The 24,825-nt window shown below is 43.7% G+C and overlaps 1 protein-coding gene across 1 annotated transcript in view; it reads right to left on the minus strand.

Annotated features, from left to right (window-relative positions):
- Positions 1-24,825, minus strand: part of LOC120798198 (receptor tyrosine-protein kinase erbB-4-like) — a 230,354-nt gene that overhangs the window by 31,952 nt on the left and 173,577 nt on the right. Inside the window, exons 14-19 of the mRNA XM_040142305.1 lie at positions 21,994-22,087; positions 19,339-19,493; positions 14,765-14,809; positions 11,850-11,982; positions 4,148-4,270; positions 3,136-3,234 (exon numbers count right to left, since the gene is read on the minus strand). Of these exons, the coding sequence (XP_039998239.1) occupies positions 3,136-3,234; positions 4,148-4,270; positions 11,850-11,982; positions 14,765-14,809; positions 19,339-19,493; positions 21,994-22,087 (649 nt within the window). The remainder of the gene's footprint in view (positions 1-3,135; positions 3,235-4,147; positions 4,271-11,849; positions 11,983-14,764; positions 14,810-19,338; positions 19,494-21,993; positions 22,088-24,825) is intronic.

Here is a 24,825-nt window from a genome sequence, read left to right on the forward strand (position 1 = left end):
TTCCCTCTCTGTCTGCAGCAGATGGACGTAGAGTTTTCAACGGTTGGGTTTCGGCGTTGGGTAATTGTTATTGCGGATCTGCAAGCAGAAGGATGTGCGCTAGTGATGAAGTGTTATGATGGCGAGGGCTGATACTCACAGCCAGCGTTTATATGCATTATTGCAGAGCAGAAGATGCACTCAGACTCATTGCTTATAAACACTCACTTCAGTCGTTCTCCTCATCTCCTATTGCCTCTCTTGCGCTTCTCTCTCTCATTCACACCCTCTCACATGCAGACACATTCTCCTGGCAGCTCTCTAAAACACTCACGTTCAACACACTCAAGGACACACACACACACACACCCACACCCACACACACAAGCACACACACACTCTATCTCGCCATCTATGCATACAGCAAATGGTCGAGGAGGTGTATATCCAGGCTTGGCCCTGGGGCAGCTGATAGATAGATGAGGTGCCTTTTTAAATTTAGATGCTAAAGAATGAGCTTCGAGGGAGAGTGGTGGTGGTGGTGTGCGTGTGAGTGGATTAACTCTAAACAGGAGGGGGGCCATAGGCCATAGGCCATAGAGGGGCTTCTGGCAACGTCAGTGCCCTGATTTAAACGGAGCCTCCTGGCCCAAAGAAAGTGCCACTACATCTCCACTTCATAAAGCCACCTGCTTCCCCCTCCGACTGCTTGGCGTTATACGACTCCAGCCACATCTACACCGGGTGCACCTCCCGCCTTGGGATCAAGAGAGGAAGAAAAAAGGGGGGGCATATCTGTGTGTAACAGAAACAAGGAGGGAGCACTTTTATTCTCACTCTGTGATCCCAAAAGACCCGGGAGTCATAAACTACGTCGGGCTAAATTCTTGCTCTTGCTTTCTACTCTGGGGGCAAACGTTACAAGGACTTGTGTGTGTGTGCGTGACTGCGCGCGCACGAATGGGTGCGTGTGTTTTGGTTTCTCTCTCATCTCCCTGAGCGCTGACCTCCATTACTGCCGGCTGACCCGCCTTCCCCATCTAACTCACCTGCTCACTTTCCCTCACACACACACACACACACACACACACACACACACACACACTGGGTTAGAAACTGGCAGAGCCCTGCCCTAGTGCTATTCCAGCATGCGTGCGTGCGTGAAAGTGGAAGTGTGTATGCATCAAAAAACATATTATTAGTGTGTATTATTAAGCCTGCATTTTTTCATATATTCACTCACATTATTTATGCCATGCATGTCAGCCATGTCACTCTGCATTCTACAGACCACCCCACCACCACCTTTTGTGGTGCAAAGTGCTATTCCAGCATGCGTGCGTGCGTGAAAGTGGAAGTGTGTATGCATCAAAACATACGAAATTAGTGTATTATTAAGCCTTTGCATTTCACATATTGCTCACACCACATATATATGCATGCATGCATGCATGTCTCTCTGCTCTCACACACACCACCACACCACCTCCTTTTTTGCAAAGTGGACACTGTTTGTTTGTGTGTGTGTGTGTGTGTGTGTGTCCTGTGTGTGTGGATTTTCGGAGTGTGCTTAGAGCTGGAACCCTAGTGGCTAGTTTCCCAGTGGCGAGGCGTGAGCCTGCCTTTAGATTGCTGTTTAACAAGCCAGCAGACAGAGCATATTGGCTCTGAATGGACAGAGACCCCCCGCTGGGAGAAACAGGGAGAGGGGAAAAGAGGGAAGGGAGGAGAGGGGGGAGGTAGAGGGAAGATGCAGGCAAAGGAGAAGGGAGGAGAAATCGGGCAGGAAGGGAAAAAGAAGGTGGAACCAGAGCCATGTTGCAACATATTGGTCTCTTAAGAAGGAATTATTAAACCTAAATTATTATTAAATTCCTGACAGAGACTAATAACTGGTGTCCTGTTAACAGTTTTACAGATTTTTCTTTTATAATGGGGGGGAAAACGTTTTTTTGGGCTGGATGGGAGTTTTTCCTTGAAACACCGTCACTGATCACTGGAGCCAAATAGCAAAAAAAGCCTACTTACCTGCGTCGATTCCCACTTTCTTCATACAGTCATGGTAAAGAAACTCTAAATAGGAACCTCCCACATTTTTATTTATTCATTTATTTTTTTAACAATAAACGCCTCCAATATGAAGACAGGCTTTATTGTGACAAACCACAGGAAGTGCCGGCAATTCTAGAAAGGTTAGCTAACATAAAGATGAAAAAATAATGGGAAATGAAAATTAGATTTAGACATTTGTTGGCATGTTTCGTCGGGACGTTTGATACAAACTCAAAGTCAGAATGGATTATTTTTACATCTCTGACATATAAGGCTGCAACTAAGAATTATTTATATTTCTATCTATTATTCTGATGATTATTCTTTCAGTTGTTCATTCATCTACAAAATGTCAGAACATACTGAAAAATACCCATCGCAAATTCCTAAAGCACTCGGCGACGGTTCAGTTTGCTCGTTTTGTCCAAGAAATGATCTAAAACCCAAAGATAAGCAGCTTTTCTGTGCATTCCTGCTTATATAATGACCAAAACAACTGTTGCATTCAAAAAATAGCTGTTTCTTTTTCAGCCGATCAACTAACACTGTCAAAGCAGGAGAAGAGAGGGAACTGACGTACGGAGAACATACGGAGCCATGCTCCGGTGAGGTGGTTAGTTAAATGAAAACTCCTGACCGCCCAAATAATATAAGGATTAACTACTATCCCCGCAAAAAAAAATGTGATAATTAAAATGCCATGGAAACCCTGGTTGTGCGAAAAGTGGGGAGGGGAAGGAGGAGAAAGGAGAAAAGGTGACAAAGATGAGAACTGGAAACCCCCCAGCTTATTCCCTCGCTCCCCTTCTTCTCCACTCTATCACTCCCGGATTCCAATAAAGCCATATCTCATAAACAAGTGCTGTTTTTTAATAGACTCTCGTTCAATACATGCCTGGCTGTACAGCGGAGTGGAGCTCACTTTATTACTGGCTCTGACTGAGATGGTACTCTCATAAGAATTTACCGCCGAACGCACAATCCCCGCCAAGTGACGGGCTCGGCCGTGTCTTTGACAAGGCTAAGGCTTTACAGCTCAGACACACGAGCGTGAATACACACAGACCAAAACAGACACAAAATTGCTGCGACATAAATACTCACGTCCATGAACTCCACGTTGGCTTTAGGACCGGTGGTCTCATTGAGGATTTTAATGGCCACAGGGATCTTCACTGTCTCACCTTCTGGGACCCAGATGCCCTGGAATATACAAGCAATCACCATAAATGCAGTGCACTAAGTCTCAATAAACACGGCGATGTCGATGGGTACCGCTTGCTTTTTAACGACGTCTACTGTCCTGCCAACATTCCTCTGCAGGTCCGATTCACCCAGACCAGTGTTTGCACACGTGCGGAACCTATTCCTTTGGTCAAATCTGTGCTCTCATAACCCGTGTGTTATTATAAAAAATGATTCATTATTCACAGCGCCTAACCTGCTCTCAGGTGCATCCGAACACCTTCAATAAAGTCACGAGAAAAGAGGATCGAAATGAAGAAATATTGCAAGTTCATTCACTTAATGGGGCCTAAATTCAATCATCTGCTATAAGCAAGGAGCCGTGGATCATAATATGGCTGTAAATTGATGGCAGACTACGTATGCAGATTAATTGTAATAAAATATAGCTATAAAATTAAACAGGCCCATCAATACTGGCATTGAGAGGAATTTAGAGCTGGTGGCAGAAAATGTAGTATTTATTCAATGGGTTTGCTGAGTTTCGGGGTGGTTTGAATAATTTTGCCAAGGGCAGTGAATTTGGCAAGCAAAGAGCAGTTTCGGTTCCAGGTCCTTGAGCCGCCCTCGGCTCATGTCCGTCAGGAGACAAAAAGGAAATGTTTATGCTTATTGTTTAGGTTTTCAAGCAGGGCTGCTCTGCTACTCTGAGAGAGCGGTGTCTATTGAGAGAAACTTTGAGCTCGAGTATCTTCTCTGCCATTTAGCTGACTCCCTGATGTCTGATGTATAATCTGGAGACTGCACATTTGAATGAGGACTGGTGTGTGAATTATGTACACACACACACACACACACACACACACAAACACGCTCACACACAAACATATATAGAAAAGGCTCTTGTAGATGCAGACGCACACACACTGACCTTGTAGACCGTTCCAAAAGCTCCTGAACCCAGAATCTTGACCCTCTTCAGCTCCGTCTCTTTCAGGATCCGCAGCTGCGCCTGGTTAGGGGCCGTTCCACTGGGGGTCAGGGGCTCCACCAGCTGACAATACACAAACACACACGCACATAAAAGATTTCAAATTTTTATTCCACTCACCACTTCTTTTATAGCAACTAGGGCCAAAAACATGACAAGCATTCCTCATAGCTACTGCCTTTGTTGTCGAACACTTAAAAACCGTAAGCACGCCTTTCTTTTGCTCCAGGTCGAAATTTAAAGTAACCGCTCCATTTTAAAATAATAAGTGAAAAGCGAGTCTCGGGAACTGGAAGATGAACACCAAGCGTTTAGCCAATAAATAAGCAGCCAAAAACCGAGACTGTCCAGTTCTGATAGTCATGATTTTGCAATTGACACACACATTTATGAAAAAACAAATAATTCAGGGGTGTGATTGTGAAGTTCTGTCAAAACTGGCAGTTACAAATGTGGACCGCAGCGTGCCCACCACTAAACAAATCACAGTCTGGTGTCAGCTGCTATCACGGCCGACAAAAAGTAACAGCTCACCAGCTGTGCACATACAAAACAATTCCAATTCAAGGTTATGACAAGCCCCCTCCGCGGTGCCTGGCTGCAAGTAACAGCTGACACTGAACAGCATCCCAGCAGCTGGCCGGCCACCCGCCTCACCACTAGCCGCTCAACAAAGCCGATCGGCTCCTAAATATGAAAAGCGGGAGCTGGCACCTGCAACCGAGCTGTTAAAAGATCTGAGCCACGGGGAAGGAAGAGCCACACACACGCGCACGGCACCTAAATTCAACCAGACAGCATATAGTGCACGTGTCACAACAATAACACATGGACATGCAAGCATGTACAGTACACGGATTCACAAATATAGATAACACGTGCAAATTCACGCTCATATCATCCTCAACACACACACACACACACACACACACACACACACACACACACGCTCGAGCACGCGCGCGCACGCGAGTCAATGCCTCTGATCAATACATGTCTTAATGAGCCAATCAGCCTATCGGGTCCCTCATTCGCTGCGGTTTATCAGCGGCATAATCACCCAGCTCAACCATGGCCATCAAACAATATAATGAGACCATAAATCAGTCGGTCAGCCATACAAGCACTTACTCAATGTGATATAAAACCATCAGCACAATAGGACCGGCAATCGCACCGCCGGGCCGGTCTGCAGAATGGATGACATTGCCCGCAGCGCGGCAATGACATGTCGCTTAATGGCTATTGTTATGGCTGGGCCTGAGGGCGCGTTGTAGGCCCGCTGAGATAGCACTGCAGGGAGCGAGTTAGCAGACGGAGCAGGGGAAGGGGGATGACAAATAAATACTTCGGCAAGTGAGTCAGATGACGGAAGCAGCACCGAGTAATTGTGTAATGGTGACGGGCCATTGAAAACCTCCATCACCTCTCCCAGTCATTTGGTCCATTGAGTCCCAAAATATGGTTTTTCTTAAAACAATTACAGGTTCGGGAGTAAAAAAAATTAAAAGATCACCTTTTTGCAACCCAAATAAACAGACAAAACAGAGATAGAAACGTCTACGATTCCATGACAACTATGTGCTGAGGAAGACCATGTGATATGGTCAAAAGCCCCAGAGCAGCTACTAAATGGACCTTGAGGTGAAATAGCTGTTGTCAAATGCTATATCTCCTGCAATAGGAAAAATATGTCTTGAAGGCAGAATATAAGTGTATGTTACACACATATGAGAAAAACAGCACTGGCAGCCAATATTCATTACATTTATTTGACAATAATTCTGCCAAAAATAACAAGCATTCTCTCTCGGTGTCACTTTCTTAAAAAACACATTGTCTATGACAGGTTTGTAAGTAAGTACTGCTGTCGTTAAAGGTTAATCGATAGAGGATTTGTGCATTAGTATTAGGCCATTAGCTGTCGTGCATATAATGCAGTGCACTCATTTTACTATACTGATGTTTTCCAAGTCTCATTTGACTACACAAAAAATAAACAACAACTTCTCGCCCTGTAAAAAAAAAAAAAAAATCAATTTTGCTATTGCAAATCCACTTACACTTTCAAATTCTAACCATCACTAGGAATTTCTGTTTATTTATTATTATTATTATTATTATATCTTACTGTTGTATAGTTATGTTTATTACAAACCTATACACAGATTCCTGTGACTGCACAGACTGACTGTTGACTTGCAGGCACAGTATACACTCGGGCACTATTGTGGTATACTGTAGATTTGGAGTTAAATTATAGTCCTGTTTTCTGGTTTTAGTTCAGTTTCTGTGAACTAACTTGTCACTTTTTTGGGTGTCTCTTATGGTTTGCTTTCTGCTTCGTGTTGTGAGCCGGGACATTATTTTTGGCACAACCCCTTAATTCTTTTATATTCCTATAGGTAGACAGCATTTGGACCATCCTGTGAAACAAAAACTCTCATCTGTATTCATTTAGGTGGCGTTAGCAACTCCTTAGGGCAAGGTGACCCAGGTTAAGTGGTAGATGTACGGTGTTAGGCCTTGAAATGAAATATTAAATTGCACAGAAACACTGGCCGTCGAATTTATCTGCGTGGACAGGAAGGACAAGCTTTTGGTCGCATCCACCATATCAGCCTGGTATTTGGGCAAAGAGCATTAATTGTTTCGGTGTGTTTGTGCAAGCGCTGCAAGAATAACAGGAAAACAAGTGATGCTGTAGGTAGAAAGAAATTGAGTGATTCAGGACAGAGCGTGCAGAGACGAGGAGCAGGGAGGTGGCGACAGAGCAGTAATAAGAGCAGATGGTAACAGGTTGTAGCTGTTATTGTTTCATTAGGACGAGGCTGGACTGGACTGATGAGGAGAGGAGAGGAGAGGTCTATCAAGTAAGATGCAGACCCATGGCCTACAAAACTCTCTTGAGCTCGTTCGAATTCACACACACTCACCACGACAATTTATTTACCGGCTAATAATGCGCCGTGTCTTTGTCAAATGAGCTTCACTGGTGGCGCGGTGGAGGGGATTCGGATGCTTCATTGGACAAATAAGCAGTATGTTCAAGCCTCGGGCTTGAATACATTCATAGAATTATTATGTATTGAATAAGTAAACAGTGTCCTCAAACGTAAACTTGTTCTGTGAACACTCTGCTACACGCTTTAATGTTCACATTAGCCACATAAAATGCTGCATTTGTTGTGCTGAGTAATTGAAATCAGGTGGAACAAGATTGCCATGCCCCAAACTTTTGCCTAACAGCAATCACAGTGTGGGAACCAGTGCTGGTATCGTATAATTCAATGTTGTTGTCTATAATATCTTGAATACTGTTGATGTCTGTTCTTCAAATGTAGAACTTATAAAAGGGCCTAGGAGGAATTGTTTGTGGAAATGATGAGGGTTTTCTCGCTGTATAGTTCAGTCAGAACAGCCTGACGGTGGTTCAAAAGGTTCACGGGATTTGATTTCTCGACTGAAGGAACAAAAGGCAACATTGCAGGAAAGATGTGGCATCACATAATGAATTTAATAAAGCGACAGTAATTTAACTATTAGACTGAAAGAGGGTATCTGGATAGCACGGTTAATCATTCTCGTGCTATACTTAGACACAGAGTGAGCTCATTAAGACAATTTGTGCATAACAGCAGGACAGCATACCTATCAGAATGTAAGGATATTCATTCTTGGTATTAGTGAGCTGGTCCTAGCAGCAATGGACTCAATTCTCCTCTCCTATCGGCATTTAAACACCAATCTTTTACCGCGGTACTTAGCTGCTAAGCGTGAATTCCAGCGGAAATCTCTCTCTTTAAGACCTGGAGTCCGGAATCTTTTCCTTTTCTATTCAGTTGGTTCAAATTTTAAGAGTTTAAGTGTTTGGAGTTTGCAGTAAGACACGTGCTCGATAAGTCAGATACGGTAGTTGTTTTCTTCTTAGAGCTGAAGCTTCTTTTCTGAAGCATAGTCATGGGGCCGAAAAAAAAACACAAGCATTTAGACCAGTCATGGCCATTCCTGGAGAGCCCTAGTAATGCATATTTTCTACTTTCTACTCATGTGATTAGCTCTCGATTGAGGGGAAGCAGGAAAAGATGAAAACTATGCGGCCCTGGGGCTCTGCGGAGCCAGGAGAGCCCCCAGTGTGGCCCTGTTTTATACGAGCAGATGGATAAGCTAGCAAAATTCCCTAAAGCTATTTATTTTGAGGTTCAACCAAAAGCGGGAGCACCCACGATGTCTATAACGGCCCCTCGTTGCACAGGAAAACCGCGTGCATGTAAAACTACAAGCAGGTCAAAGCAGAACCAAGGAACTGGTTTAAATAAACATATATCCCTTTAAAGATGTGACACCCTGACGTATGCACATCTCGTGGGACAGTGTTTAGGATTGAGAGACCAAATATGAAATGAGATCAAATAACGTTTGAAGCAGTTGACAAACTTACCAGAAGAAAGTCCAAGTTGTAATCAATCAGGATTATCCTCTAACGTTGCTCTGAGATTAGATATCCTGATTGTGTTTGGGGTCAGCGGGATAGTTAGGACTGTACGTGATCTGATTGTCTTGTTCGACAGTATTTACGACTGGGAGCCCAGATAAAATAGATAAATAAAATCGGAACCAACTATACAGATGATTCCCTCAAGTTCCATAATGACTGCACATATTTTGTATCTGGTTTTTTTTTTTTATGGTTGAACCTGCAAATCAAATGGAAAAGTTATAGTGTTCGCATCCTCTGTGATAATCAAGATAACATACTTGGTGTCTTTGGAATCACTGGGATCTTAACTCAAATATAACATAGATTTCATCTTGTTTGAACAATGCTTGGCTGCACTACATTGATTTCTAATGATGTCTCTTGCCTCTTGTCAGTTTAGCCTGTCCCGGGCTGAACAATGGGAGCTGTCCAGTTCCACCACATGCTGAAATCTTTCTCATAAGGGAGCGGAGGAGAGCATGAGAGCAGTATGAGAGCTATCCACAGCCTGTGGTGCTGAAACACTCCCACGGCGCATGTCTGTATGAAGCAGCTAGAAGAGGACCTTGGAGTTGGGGGGAGGGAGAGAGGGCGACTCCAAGCGCATTAGTCCTGCTTCAATGGACTTGGGTCAAAGTTCAAGGCCTGGGGTCGTGCTGCAACAGTGAGCGGACTCTGCTGTTTTTGCTGTTTCTCCCTGCGAAAAGCAATTTGTTTTCAGGGGCTTCTTCATAAGGCACCACAGTGTGAGACAGGCTTTTTTCTATTAGTCTCTATATTTCTTTCAAGGTGAGAGAACGAGAGCGGGGGGGGGCAAAAATAGAGTTATAAAGATAGAGGAATAAAGCGCCTTCTCGCAAGAGAGACAGATAAAGAGATCAAAATGGAGAACAAATGAGAAAAGGAGAACGTGAAGATGTAAGAAAAGACAGAGACAGTGAATAGTAAAACAAAGAAAACAACAAAGAAATGAAATAGCAGTGTATTTTGCAAGTCAAGGCAGTACAACAGCCTTCACACGTGTCCTTGATATGGAAATGCCTGCTGAGTGCTCAGATCACGTTTTGACAGCGAGTACTGGAGGCATCGTTTTCCTGTCTGACACAAGAGGTGAGCTCTCTGTTTGAAAAGCTAAGGCAGATAGGGAGAGAAAGGGGGAGTCCCTGAGCCTTCGTTGTCCCCAAATCCCTCGCCCAGACAAGCCTGATCTCCATTCACAGACACAGTCTCGGCTCTGTGATTTGTTTGAATAGGGAATCCACATTCACCAGCCATCCTAAGCCTATCGCGGCGTTTCATCAGCCAAAAAAAGAGCCTCTGGAAAGTGTGATACAGACTGCAAGGAGTGCAGCTTTTTCAGCTTGCTGGGTAGGTGAGAGTGGAGAACAGCACTCGGATGGACAGGGGGAGAGAGGAGTATCTGTGTGCATGCACAAAGTGTGCATGCCGTGTGAATAAACGTCAAGGATGTGTCCAAGGGAGGAATTCAAATTCAAGAGTAAGGCGAAGAAACCGATGCCTTATGAAATGAGCGCCGGCAAAAAATATCAAGCACATTATGCTCACTATAAGAATATGACCACTGCTTACAAGATAGTTTTCATTTTGGATTGAAACCCTTTCGAAACCCAGTTTTTAGCTCGAATGATGGCTACTGATCACACATTCACTTCCCCTGCAGGCACAAATCACAACTGTATGGTAATTTTCAATTGTTGGTCCACAGCCTTCCCCATCCAGCTAACGCTCTCGCACACAGCGACCTACGAAGGCGGAGCGGGTTCAGTGTCGCTTAGGACCACTGCAACAGGCTGCTAATGTGTGTGCACATGGGCCGTCGTGGGGATTGAGCCTGTGACCTATACTTAATGAGTGGTCTGTCTAACCTGTAGGCCCACCTGCCGCAGGCGTTAAGGATTTTATTATGTCTAATTACTTTTACACCCAATCAGGTCTCCTTGGAGGACAGGAAAATTGACTCGGCCGGCTGTGTTTCACATTTTCCTGGTGCAGCACTGAGTCAGGCAGAAATCAGTCTCAGGACAACCCTATACAGGGAGATGCAGAAGGGGTGAAGCCTGATCCTCCCAAGCCTCTCCTTTTCTGTGACAGTACATTAGCGAATCTGCTTGGACTGATGACTTCCCTCCCGGTCAAGAGGCTCCAGGAGCAGGGCTCGGTTGATTAAGATGGATGCGTGTGGCCGGGATGAGGCAGAAACTGCCCATGGCCGCCCTCATCCAATTCCCATCTCTGGCCCGACAGCTGTCTATAACACTGCTGCCTCTACCTGTAAATTATACTAATGCAGACAGACAAGCAGCCTGCCTCACTCCCGTAGGCAAGGCCACTCAGCCGACCTGCAGTGATTATATAACTGCTGGGCCACACACAGGAAATGAAGGGGAAGAGTGTCTTGTACCAGCACAAAGGTGAACAACCAGAGCATGAACACACACGTGTGCACTTAAACCCTGGACTCACTTACACCTCAATCTTTGACTTTCTCCTTTGAATATAAAGTCTGCTCCACTGTCTAATGCTTCCCAGAAATGAACCCTTCTCAAGGCCAGATCGATGGACGATGGCGGCCATGCATAATCTTAAAACCTTCTGCGCACCGCGTGGTTTGGCTAAGTACTATAGCCAAGGTTTAATATTTCAAGGTTTGCTTATGAGTCTAGGTGGGTTGGCATCCATCTGCAAAATGGCAGTGCAACTTTGAGGTAAAGGATCTCTAAAAAACTAAAGTCCTTATAAAGGGCAGAAAACTATAGGAATGTCCCATTGAGGTATCTAGTTGAGCTAGTTTGTCTAGTTTAATTTAGTGAGCTCCAAAATAAAAATTATTTTTTTGTCACATTAATGGCAAGGCAGCCATCTTGAGGAAGCTTTTCCCAATTTCCTCTCTGGGATCAATGAAACTCATTACACGGCGGTAATTTGTCGATGATACCACAGGACAAATCTATGACAAATTTTTTTTGGCAGTTGCAAAGGCCATAATTAATTCTCCAATTCTGTACCTTCAGTGAAGAATTAGCCCGAGTTAACAGTGAAAGAAAAACGCTGCGGTATTTTCAGCTGCTTTTTTCCAGCAGAAATCGATTGACCAAAAAATCTGTCTATCTGTCTAATCTGTTCCGACCTCTACCCTCTCACCTCTGTCTCTAGGAATCTCCTCAAGGCCCTTTTCTTCTTGATGCTTTTGCGTCGAACATACACTGCCACGCTGAGGGCCAGGATGACGATGATAAATAGACTTCCGATAATGCCAGCTGCTATTAGGGGTGTCCTGTAGAGACAAGGGAAGAGAAGAATCATTAGCATTGCTGAAACATTAAGGAAGTAAAAGGCTCTTTAAGAGAAAGTGCAAACCTCAGCCAATGCTGATAAATTCTCTGACCTGCTCTTACGCTTAAAAATATTCTTACCACCTCAGATTGAACCCCTGCATCTGGAATCAAGTCTTCGGCTCGATTGGCGGCAGCTAAAAAATGTGATGCTGGGTGCTCTGATCAAGATTACCACAAAACTCTAATCAAGCGGCCCATTTCTACTGATCTAAAAGATCCTTTGATGCCGATAGGACCAATGGAAAAACAAACAATGAGTTGCAACAAAAAAAGCTTCTTTTCACTCAAGTGGGTTCGATGTTTCGTGCTTAAACAGCTGGTTCTAGAAACTATCAGTAACTCTTTTACAACATGCAACATGACTAGCGACATCCTAGGATCACCATCAGTCCCGTTCTTCCACCGACAACCACCCAAGAAGCCTCAACGTGACTGCCGGTGGAGTTTATACAACTTCCCACAGCCTTTGTCCTCCTCCTCACCTCCCTCCGTTTTGCCTTTTCCCCTCGATTTTTGCAGCTTCAGTCCACAATCGAAAAAAATGATCCACAGAGCACACAGCTGGTTTTGGGAAAAAATGGGGTCACATTTCCACTTCCATGTTTCCAAATAGGCCAAGGCTACTAGCACACAGCTATTTCCAAGTGGCAGTTGCTTCCATTTTCACAGGTCAGAAGAAAAAAGCCTTTGAGAGTATGTGCTCCTATTACTTGGGTTGATGGAGAAGCTACAGCTTGTCCTACACTGGACTGGACTAGATATTTCAGCTAGTCGTACCTAACATGGATGCAATAACTCATGCAACTTAGGCTTTAACTGATTTAAAGAGGAATTAAAAGTGCCTATCCATCACAAATTACCTTTGAATCTTCTGAGGGATAAATCTGCTTAAGGCAAGCGAAAAGGTCAGAAGTTAAAAGCTCTTTCTTTTCACTAATGCATTTGCCATTTACATCTCTCTTCCACTTGTGTCTACTGTTAAGCTACCACTCAATTCAGTCCTTCTAGTACTCTTTGCCTTATTCTTTTCCTCTTATCCTCCCATCTGTATTCCATTTTCACCCTCTCCTCAGTGCCACACTCTTTTGTGCCCTCTTTTTTTTTCTTTTTTTAATATCACAACCACATAGCATAAAATAACACCTGCATCTACCTGATACTTGAAGTTCAAAACTCTATTAGTTGTAGAGGCCATTAGCAGCTAATGGAAGACTCATGTACCATAGAGCTATAGTAGAGCAAGGTGCCGCAGCGTTTGCCATATCGATTGTGATGGACTTAAAGAAGGGAGATCTTGAAATTTAGAAAGAGGCTGTGGGCTTCGACATAACGAGATATACAGCCATGTGGTGAATAGTAATGCAGCATTTTGGAATGATTAGGTCAAGAGGGCGTAGAGAGACAAGGAGAAACAACGACAATGGATAGAACCTTATGGGGAGGAAATAAAAGGACATGGAGGAAAAAAGGAAAACACAGAAAAGGAAAGCATAGAGGAAAAAACAAAACCATCTAAAAAGGGAACAAAGGGAAGACAAAGAGACATTTACATACAGCGCAGGAGACGAGAACGGAGGGAAAGAAAGAGGGAGAGAGCAGAACGAAAACAAAAGTTAGACGTGAGAAACTGGTGTTGAGACAAATAACAGAGAGTGAGAAAGCACCTAGGTGAAAGAAAAGGGAAAGGACTTCTCTAATTAGCAGGACAGGGTTTACAGCAGAACCGGTGACACCGGGTCAGAAGATGAGACGGGGAAATAAAGCCATTGTAAGAGCAAAAGAACATCTCGGGGACTGAGGACTCAGCAGAAGCCTCTAAGATGGAAAGCAAAAAAGTTCTTACTTCTGTCTCCTCTTTAAAAGGAGCGCAGGACCCCATTTTTATGGGTTTTCTGGTTTGGTTAAACTGTAATGAGTTTGTCACTCTGTTGTATGGGCTTCTAATTGTAAAGATTGCTAGTTTTTAATGGGTAATTTCATAGAGTTGTTGATGTGTCTTCAGCGTATTTAGGTTGTGTGGTTGTTCACAGCTTTAAAATTCATGGCTCAAGGTTGACTTGAGCCCAAGTCTTGAAGCCCCCTGAAGACAATTTCTTCAAATCTTGAGATCTGATTTTGTTCAACTCTGATAGGGGCATGGAAGTAAGCTGGAAAACCCCCGCCCCATTTTCAAACAACTGATAAGAGCACAAAGGAAAAGGAAAAGGAAAAACAGAAATCCTTAATGTGAAATAACCCAAACCGTTCTAATTTTAAGTACGAAACCGATCGAGAAAAATACGTTTTTACGGCTTTTATATCTAAGATTTGCAGCTCCAGTAGTGTTATCAGAAGGCAGAAGTAATAATATCGCAAGTATGGCAGTTTAAGGAGAACATAACCAACAACTGTCGTGTCACTGTGCTGACTATGGCCCAAGACAATAATCATGACTATAATAATAATAACAACAGTAATTCATAAATAAAACTTTGTGAGCTAGCTGACATAATATCTCCAAAACCTCAGTGACGAAAATTAGACTACGAAAAGGCACAGGTCAGACCAACAAATAAATAAAAAAACAGTTATCCGTCAAATGTAGAACACCAAACTGACAGAGCAACAATGCTGTGCCGCATGAGCTGTTAATGAGTATGATGAGAGATGGTTTTTAATAGGGACGTACAAGAGTTGTGGTGTGCCAGTCCCACATTACAATTGTTTCCTGAGATCCCTTACCTGTCCATCATCCCAACACAATCTTGAAGTCTTGGCCCGACGCACCTGCAGGGCAGACAAACCAGAGAGATCATCCATTAAATCAGGGACAGGTTATGAGTAAACCTCGTGTTGGCTTTCTTCCGCGTCAGTCAGCTGTCACTGGGCAGGGACCTGTGGAAAATTGAATCCCGAGCACGGCGGACCGCTTGTCGATATGACAGGAAGAAGCGTTTGGGTGGGAAAGCATTTTTCTTGTTGGTTCCATGTGATATTTAAATGGATTTTTTGGTCTGAGAAAAAAGTCCTGACTCATTTGGGTCCCAGAGCATTTTCCGACCAAAATACTAAATTAACATCTTGCTCTAGAAACTCCACTGAAAGGTACTGAGTATTTGTACCTTTCTTCTCTTTCAAAGCTGAAACACAGGAATGCGTTGGAGAAATATTGGGCATGACATTGTGGACTAGATGTAGATTCAGTGTCAGGTTAGTGTAGGTGGTGTGTAGATGAATATATTCTGGGAGGACAGGGTTTACTGTTGAGGCCTCAAGGGGTGTTATCGGCCCAATACATCACCGTCACAGCTGCTTTACTAACATCCAAGTCCGATGTGTACACAGGCCTTGTCCATGAATACAGCTGCTCCTAGATAGCAAAAGTGCTCAGTCAGTGTTTTTAAATTAACAGTGGATCACGATTACTTGAATGTGAAAGGGGCTGCTCCAACGATGAAGCCACAGAGAATCATCACCCGACTTTGCAATTCCCCTGAGCTCTACGGAGTTTTTTGGTGTCCGTTCGCTTTCGTTTTCTAACCCGCAGCTTTACACTCAAAAAAACGTCGTTTTTTCCGTCGCCACAGAAGGCAGTTGTTTTCAGCAAAAAAAACAAACAAAAAAAAGCGCTAAAAACCCCACTGCACATTACCTTGCCCCGCACCAAATGGCGGAGCGACATAGTAAGCGGCTAGCCAGGGAGCAAAGTGGAGCCTATGGCAGAGCCAGATATTTCCCTCAGACGTTGGTGGAGATCAAAAGGAGAGGGAATATTGGACTTACATTCATCAGGTGGCCACAAACACAACTGCAAATAAACGATAATGTTGCTCCATATGTGTCTGTAAAAATAGGCAACTGCCTGCTAACAGGTTCAAAATATCATCTAAACAATTATAATATGTTAGTGTTGTGTGTACAACTTGTTTCTGCTGCCCCAGGTGGCCAAAAATGTGTTACTGCAGGTAACAAATTATATTTTGGAGCATGTTATTTTCTGTAAATGTTACCTTTTTGATAAATACATTAAATTAAGGGTGTTGTAGTCCATTACATATTTTTTTATTAAAGAAATTACTAATGGCTCAGTCTTAATTTGCTATTTGACTGATCTTGGGGCTTCTCCCTGTGAATCAGCATCAAGAGAATCACATTCACCTTCTTTCCAAATACAAGAAACAGAAACATCCCGTTTCCTTACTATCTCAACAATCAAAGCCACCGGAACATAGCGCCGATAAGACTCTGATCAGTGAGAAATGGAGTTTTTAACATTAGGCAAGCAGGAAGCGATTAGAGCTGCTCATTAATTCTCGCTCCTTGAGAGGAGGACTTTGAACAGCGGGACAGACACAGGAGAACAGGTTTTGAATGGCTCTCTGTGTGTGCGTGCGCGCGAGCGAGCCGCACGGGCACACAAGACACAACAAATTACACAGCAAATTAGGAGAGCAGGCAAACTTTGGAATTAAATCGGTGACAACGGTGGCTCCTCCAAAGCCGGTTTGTTGTCATTTAAACGGCGCACCAAACGGCTAATTAACGAGCCATCAACTTCTGTATCCAGTGTTGTGTGTGCGCGCGCGTGTGGCTGCGTGTTTCCTTCCTGAGTCAACAACAGAACAAAAGAGGTGCTCTGACAGATAAACAGTACATATACTTCTCATCTGCCCAGCTGAGGTGTCTTTTAGCACGAAGCAGACTCTTCGCAAAGCTCTGAAAGGGGCTGTTTTGTTCCTGATTCTGACCTCTGACCTCTGTGATGTCTCACTTTGGCTCACACCCTCAAATCCCCAGCCCCAGCTTTCTATCTTGATGTTAATCCGCAGCACCCTGTGGCTAAACGGCGGGATACAATGACGAGGCCTGATGGAGGTGTTGTCATGCCAACGACAGATTAGTCCCTCACAGTGTCAGCAATGTGCAGGTATGTGTATCTGTGCGAATGAAAGCTGTCGTGAAGTATTACAACTTCACATTTATCCTCTTCTCGGCTTTCTACCTTGACTTTTTACAACGCTCATCTCCCCCTGCGCCTTTTGCATCCGTTGTCGCCTTCGCTCCTTCACTCTGCCTCTGTGAAGCTGCACCAATATCCTGAACATTTACGGGGCAGCTGCAGTAAATGACCTCCCGCTATGTGAGAGACAGAACGTAAAGCTCTCCTCCACCCCACGTCATCTCTTCAGCCAAAGTTTCAGCGCTCCGACTTTTTGTTTTCCGAGACCACCGACAAGCTCCGCCTCCGCCCCTCACCCACCAACGTCTCTCTGTTCTCCGACCATCCCCCACTCTACAGCTGCTGTGGTGTGTAGAGTGTGCCGAAAAAGGTAAAAAGGTCAAGGCTCGAGTTCAAAGTCGCAGCCACACTGACTTCAGAAGATAAGCGAGGATGAAGACGTAAAGTTAGCACGTCGGTTTGTAGAGAAAATGCATTTTCTTTTGTAGCCACAGACTCCATGCTTTTGCAGACTAGTGCTACTATGGCCTCTGCATTAGACAGCCGGGTGGTGCCTAAGCTGTGCCGGGGCTGCTTATTGACAGGTTTCTTTAGCGGTCTCTGTAGCACTGCACTTTGAGATCTAGCCCTCAGAAATCTGGCGGTCATATTAAGTAACTTTGTGTAAAAGTCTGTCATCAGGAGTTAGATGAGAAGAGCGATACCACTCTTATGTCTTGTTAAATATGAAGCTGCAGCCAGGGGATGGTCAGGTTAGCGGGGCTTTGCATACAGACTGCAAACAGGGGAGACAGTTAGCCATAGGTTAAAAAAATAAATAAAAACATAATATCATCTGCATGAGCTTTAGAGGGGGTGGTCGGCTGGCGTTTTTACCTTAGGATAAATAAGACTAGCTGCCCCCCCTGTTTCCAGTCTTGATGCTAAGCTAACTGGCTGCTGGTTATAGCTTCAGCTAACTACCAGACACGGGAGGGGGTATCAATCTTTTCATCTCACTCTCGACAAGAAAGCAGTAAGCGTATTTTCCAAAATGTTGCACGACCGCTTTAAGCCCCAAAATTAAAACTCCATCTACTTGCCGCCAAAACTAAGAAAAAAAAGTCAAATCAGCAAACCTCAGATTATCAATTAATCCGTTAAGATTTAATCTTATTGTTTCGTCTAAAAATGTCAACAACAAGTGAAACATACCCGTCATACATTCCCAGAGCCCAGAATTATGTCCTCTGTCAGATCATGGTTGAAAACCAAATCACATTAAAATTCACAATGATACAAGACAGAATAAAAGCAATAAATCCTCACATTTGACAAGCTGGAACTAAAGAAAGGAACTGGAGAATGTTTGGCATTTTTTGCTTAAAAAAAAATTATCACTCATCAAAATCGGTGTAGATTCATTTTGTACCAGATAATTTCCTGGTTTTTTCAGTGCTCGATGCCACAGTTCCATCTTACTCCTCTCCCACAACTGTTAATGGTTTTGTAAAGTTTTTTTTTTTTAATTACAGCAAGTACAGCAGGCATCCTCTTTATTGTTCTGGTGTAGGCAGAATGACTCAATTTCTTTTTTTTTTTTTTTTAAAAGCAACACCACACAGACAGAACGCTGTCCTGTAGCTACAGTAACTCCATAATGAGGTAAATTTGGCCCCTTGGATCCTCAGGACACATACAGCATTCTGCTGCAGATTTGAGAACTCTTTTATGGTAATGTTATGCTCATTTGTAGCTCTTTGGGTGACCTTTTGCTCCAGTGGATGTTTTGATTTGTGCCTTCCTGTGACCACGGACGATTTGTATGCACTTTGTTTCAGGCAATATAACATGTATTTTTCTATAGAACCATTTCTCAATGTAGTTCTCATTCTAAGGCAACTCTTCCACCTACTCCTTCATTTGCAACCTTTCCTCTCTGTCTTTCTTATCTTACACTTTCCCACTGTGCACATCCGCCTTGCTTCATATCTCTACCGCACATAATGTCTCTCTCGCCCATCCCTTAATTCAGAGTTCATCCGTGGAGTACGGAGTTCAGCTGCACTCCATATGGCCTTAAGGGGTCAGTGCATTCTGCCCCTGACCAGAGGGCCCCCAGGAGCCAGCTATAGGTCAGGAAATCTAAGGCCTGCAAGTTTAAGTCATCCTCTCTCCCGCTCTCTTTCTTTCTCTCGCTCCTTGGGAGGTAGACCACCGAGGTGCAACGCAGGATGTCTTCATAATGCTTTTGAACGGCATAAAAGCACCTAAGCCAGAGGCCACTCAGGAGAGTACGAAGGTGAGCAAACACTTAAAAGAAATGCATGAATTCTTGAACACAGACACACATCTTTACGTCTCATTCTGCTCTTACCCCTGGGTGCAGTTGGCATGGCAGGGATGACACTCATTGTTGGCCTTGGCGTATTTGAAGATAAAACTGTTAGCTCCCTGCAACCCGTCCGGGCACTTCTCCACGCAGTTGGGTCCGTCTTTGAAGTGGAGGCATTTTACACATTGGTCCGGGCCCTGAGAGGACAGCGGACAAAGCAGGAGGGCGATGGGAGAGGATGGGTCAGGAGCAGGTGGTGGACAAGGGGAGGATAAAGAAGGGAGAGGCGGAGGGCACAGTAAAAGGATTAATGAGAGGGAAAGGGGCGAGTGAACAGGGAGAAAGAAATGCAGAACAAAATGATGGGCGAAGAGGTGAAGGGGACGAGCAGGAAAAAATTAAGTTAATGAAAAATGGAATGGGATAAAGCAAGAGGAAAGAATGGAGATACAGAAAAATACATGAGAGGAGAAGGACAATTGAAGACAATCGAATTTGAACCTGGCAAATAATGTCAATTTGCCCTCTTCCTGCCATGGCTAATGTAGCTAGCAGAACCCACATGAATTCCAGGCAGTGATTTATAATGTGTTGAGCAAAACTGCCCAGAGTGTATTCCACTGCACCCCCGTTAAAACTGGCAGAACGCATATGGAATCGGGTCATGTCAAAGTACAGCACATTGAATGTGATGGAGGAGATGACAAGTGGTAACTGAGCATGAGCTCAGCTGCGGCAGAATAATGAATAAGTAAGATGGATAGAGGTGTGTTTGTGTGTGTGGATGCAAATGTGTATGAAAGTAGTGAGAGAAAAACTGATTGTACTCGATGTGTGTGTTTATGCCCGTGCGTGTCTGAAGCGACACAGTGCTGACTAAAGTGTGAATTTTACAGTTATGCAAAGCAGGGTGTGTTTATGTGTGTGTGTGTGTGTGTGTGTGTGTGTGTGTGTCTGTTTGTGTGTGTGCGAGGACTGCTATCGAGGAGCGCAGTTGCATTCTGGGTGCTGGCAGCTTTGGGGCCGCTCGCTGTTGCTAATGACGACCACCCTGACCTGATGGACAGCTTCTCACACAGTTTGACATATTCAGACACACGCCATCAATAAACATTATTCTCACTTTGCAAGTTTGCGCCTATTCATGTGTGTGTGTGCACGAGTGTGGTCGCATACAGTGTCTGAATGCATCCAAGCATGCCTGTGTATGCCGTATGCATGTGCATTTCCGTGCGAGGCCGTGGATGATTGACTCTGGTGTTATTTACTGCTCAAATGCGACCAGCATCTCAAAGTAAGCGCACACTCTCTCTTTCTCTCTCTCTCTCTCTCTGTCTCCATCTCTTATTCCCTCTCTCGGGGGACAGTCAGAAAAGGTTACTCACACAACGACTAAATTCCACTATGTACTAGCGTTGTGCTAGTCCGCCTAACAGTACTTCTTGACATCCCTTCCCTGTCTGTGGCATTCAAACGAAAGCTCCTATTAAAGATATGAATCTTTAAAAACAGGTAACAAATAATTTTCAACAGGAGTATATAAACATTTGATTTATATTATATATTCACCTGCGGATAAATACACATTTGGTGCACTAATGTTAGTATTTATGGCACCAGGACGGTGTAAATAGGTTTAATTCAAAATAAACTACAGTACCCAGGTTTATCCTAATATGAGAACCAGATGCCAACCAGTGTAACAATTTTTTATTTACTGAAAGTATTAGCTATTTCCAAGCATTGGCCTCTCAATAATTACTGACTCTTCCGTTTTTAGTGTCCCTCGTCTACTGTGTCGTACCTTTGTTCTTTCACTCTGTGAGACCTGTTTTCATTTCTTTGCAGCATATTTGGAGTCAAAAAGGTGAAGGTACATTTTAATTTGCCGGGGTTTTACTTATTTGCAGCTCTTTTTATACTAAATGTGATAGATGTGTCGTTAAAGCCCAAATTTCAAGTGCTTTCTCAATTTGCTTGGTTGGTTTCGGTTGTTTTGTGGAATTTGCTGACAACAAGAAAAATGCAAAACATTGCCAGCCTTAGCCTTCAAAACGAAGCAAAGCCAATCCCAATTTTGACAAACCTCAGGGATAATATAATGTATCATTGTGTTATCGAAATGTATCTTTTCTTCTTATCTACCCCCTTAAGCAGCCAGCGACCTGTGTGATCGTCTCCCAGGTGTATAGCATTACAATGCAAACAATGAACTGACTCACGCGGCCTTGCCTGAGCAGATTTGTTTGTACTTGCTGCGCGAATGTATGCAGATGAGTAAAGGGAAATTCTAGCATTTTGGAGAGTCGTGGTGTGATCACATCCGAGACTCTTAACAGTGACTTTATGGGAAGGTCAGAAACTAATCGCATTTTGCTGTTTTGAGTGTGTGTGTGTGTGTGTGCTTGCCAAAAGCATGCCTCCTAAAGTAGCCACAGTAGTTTATCATTCCTCCCATTAACCTACCATTCACCTTTGCAAACACAGCACTTATATCTTCTGAAAAAACAGATAGGCTCCCACAAAATAAGTTGGAACTCTACTTTAGCACGTAGAAGATATGGGACTATCTTACATAGAAAAATGAGAGGAGTGGTTTTAATCTAAAAGTGAAAAGTCTAACTCTAGAGAAAGTATCGTTAAATGAAAAGGAGGTTGAGTTTGAGGGTGTCTCAAGTGAATTCCGGAGGGTCTTACCTGGCCAAGACATGTCACGGTGTCCCCTTCCATTTTCTCACATTGGCTATCACACTCCAGACACACAGATCCATTGGCAAATTCACGCACTTCCCTGGTAGAGATAGGGAAATCGAGATAGAAAAATGCATGTATTATAGATTTGAGAGCGTACCAGCATTGAAATATTGATTGAGAGCCTGCTGGGGGAAGATTTTGAAGTATGCTGTGTGCACATGAGCACATGATGTACATAGGGAGCCTTTTGATTTTAAACTAATATGTGATGCGGCATCAAGAAAGCAACGTTAAACCTTCATTTACTCATGCTCGTCTCCAAGATTCCTGCTTGCACTGACTGTTAGAGTGCCCTCTGGTAAAGGGGCACGCAGGGCACCGAGCTGCCCAAGACTATTTCGTCAAGTTAAAGGCTTAGTGTGGTCAATACGCTAACAGAGAAGGCCCATGAATAATGAACAGCTTTTTAAATGATAGAAAATCACCAGGGGATGTGTGCAGGCAGGACGAAGAAAGAGGAGAGCTGGTGGGAGGGAATGAGAAAAAAGAAAGGATGGCAAAAGGGGCCAGGGAGAGGGCAGGGCAGTGCAAGTTTGCTTTGGATAGGGTGAAGGGGGAGGAACAGAGGGAGTGTTCGAGGATGTGAGGAAAAAAGGTTAAGAGAGACAAGCAAAGAGAAAAGAAAGAAAAAGGGCAATTCAAAGAAATTAGCTTTTCATCCTGTTATCATATAATATCATTGCAGTTTGTGCAGCTGGTAGGAGTTCAACAGACCCTTTATTTAGCCGGTTGGAGAGATGCATGTAGCTCACGATGGTTGTGTTTTTCCACTTAGACTTCTAAAGGAGTAGAGGTAAACAAGAGAGCTCAATATTGGGTTTATACACTGCAGTTACATCAACAGAAGCTGCACAGAGCCCGGGGCCATACTGTTGAATCCTTCTACGTATATATATATATGTGTGTGTGTGTGTGTGTGTGTTTGTGTGTGTCCACATCCATCCGATCTATATATTTCTCTGTTGTTTGAGTCCAAATCAGCGCATTATCTTCGTTTTTGAAGTGCCTAGTCTCTGGCGAGCAGAGGCTGGCTGCTGTCAATAACAGACGCCGCCGATCAGAAAAACTTTTCACACCAGAGGGATCGATCAGCCGATGCAGAGGACAGACGCCCTCAGAAGAGGATTCACCTAGTTACAAACAAGCCCCTTTCTCACCGTGGTGGGATAATGGGAGTAACCCTGTGTGTGTGTGTGTGTGTGTGTGTGTGTGTTTTGTCTGTCTGTGCATATGATACTACTACTAGGGTGAAATAAAGATCCAACAGATTCCTTCTTGTGAGCTGTTTTTATCTGATCTGGCACAGAGATCTCCTCTGATCTCCGATCTCCTGTGGGTGTTAGCGGTTCTAAAAGCTCCAAAAAAGAAAAGAGACATTCTGACACTCCAGAGTTCAACTGTATGACATTAAAGGGCAACAAAAATGAAGATGAAGTCCCAGATTCCCCTTTTTGCTGAGCCGTAATGTCAGGACATTTTTTTTTAATGGTCCTAATGGTTTGTGGTGCTCACAGAAGTTTGTCTCAAACATCCGGACATACAGTATGACAGAGTGTTCTTTTATTAATAATGTTTTCGGTGGACTCAAAGGCTCCCGCTGCTCTCTTTACATTTTTCCCTTGTCTTTCTTTCCCTTGTTCCAAAATAAATTAGATTTCTCTCCAGGGGAAGAAGCTCCGTCCAGGGGAATCCTTTAGAAAAGGGCCCAGGCGGTGCAGAGAGACCTCCTTTGTTGCATGAGACAAAAATATACATGGAGGAGAATGGCTGAGAGACAAGGACCTCGGCAGTGGTGCTCTCTAGGGTCATTTCCATTCCTTCAAAGCCGTTCCTCCTGATTGGCCCCCTTCACGGCTGGAAGTGTGCACCAAGGCCCCATCAGGGGATGGCCTGATGGGGGATTAGCCCTGTTTTAGCAAGAATTTAAGCAGGAATGTGGCCACCATTCAGACCTCTAAACCTCCAGCAAACCAGAGCACGGCCAACCCACCAGAGCAACTTTTTTAATCAAACACTTTCAACGCCTGCCTAATCTGCTTTCTCCCTCCTCTCCCAACCCCAGTGGTATTCATCTAAGACGTTTTCTTTTCCCCTCTCGCACTCCCTTGCTCTTCCTTTGTTTTATTCAACAGACGTTTAAACTAGAGGGAATTAGTGCCTTACCTAATTAAGAATGGAGACATAAGAAGGGGCGAGCTGAGGAATCTTAAGGTTTAAAATCACCAACCTGAAAACATATTTAATAAGCTAACGCTAAATTCTTTACAGATATACAGTCCAGTACAATAAAGTCAGAACAAAGGCAGATACTAAGACAATCTCTGCTGCATACAGTAGCTGCACTATGAAAACTAAACACTTTGGTTGTAAATATCCAGCTGTGCATTTATGTGCGAACACAGGGTTACAGTAGAACTAAACTAATCTTTCCGATGTGTGAACTCTCTGTATATATCAACAGTACAGAACAGTAGGGATATAGTGCCCGTAATTCACATTAGGTTTTTATTGCCGACAATAATGATGTTGTGTCTTTCTGTATATTTGTTAAATGTATCTCTACGCAGATTAGACCATACTGTCATGAAACGCAACGCTCATCGCTCGCAAGCCTAGCAAGCGGCTTTCTCGTTAGCAATTTTCTGCAACAATTTACACGACATCATTTCCTCTATAATATAATCTTGGAGCCAAGGGTCATATAATAAAGAAATCATAGTAAGAGCAATAATGATATTTGGTTTGGTTTTTTTGGCCTGTCACATTTTGAGGGTT

The sequence above is a fragment of the Xiphias gladius genome, chromosome 13, assembly GCF_016859285.1.
Source record: "Xiphias gladius isolate SHS-SW01 ecotype Sanya breed wild chromosome 13, ASM1685928v1, whole genome shotgun sequence".
Classification (NCBI taxonomy): domain Eukaryota; kingdom Metazoa; phylum Chordata; class Actinopteri; order Istiophoriformes; family Xiphiidae; genus Xiphias; species Xiphias gladius.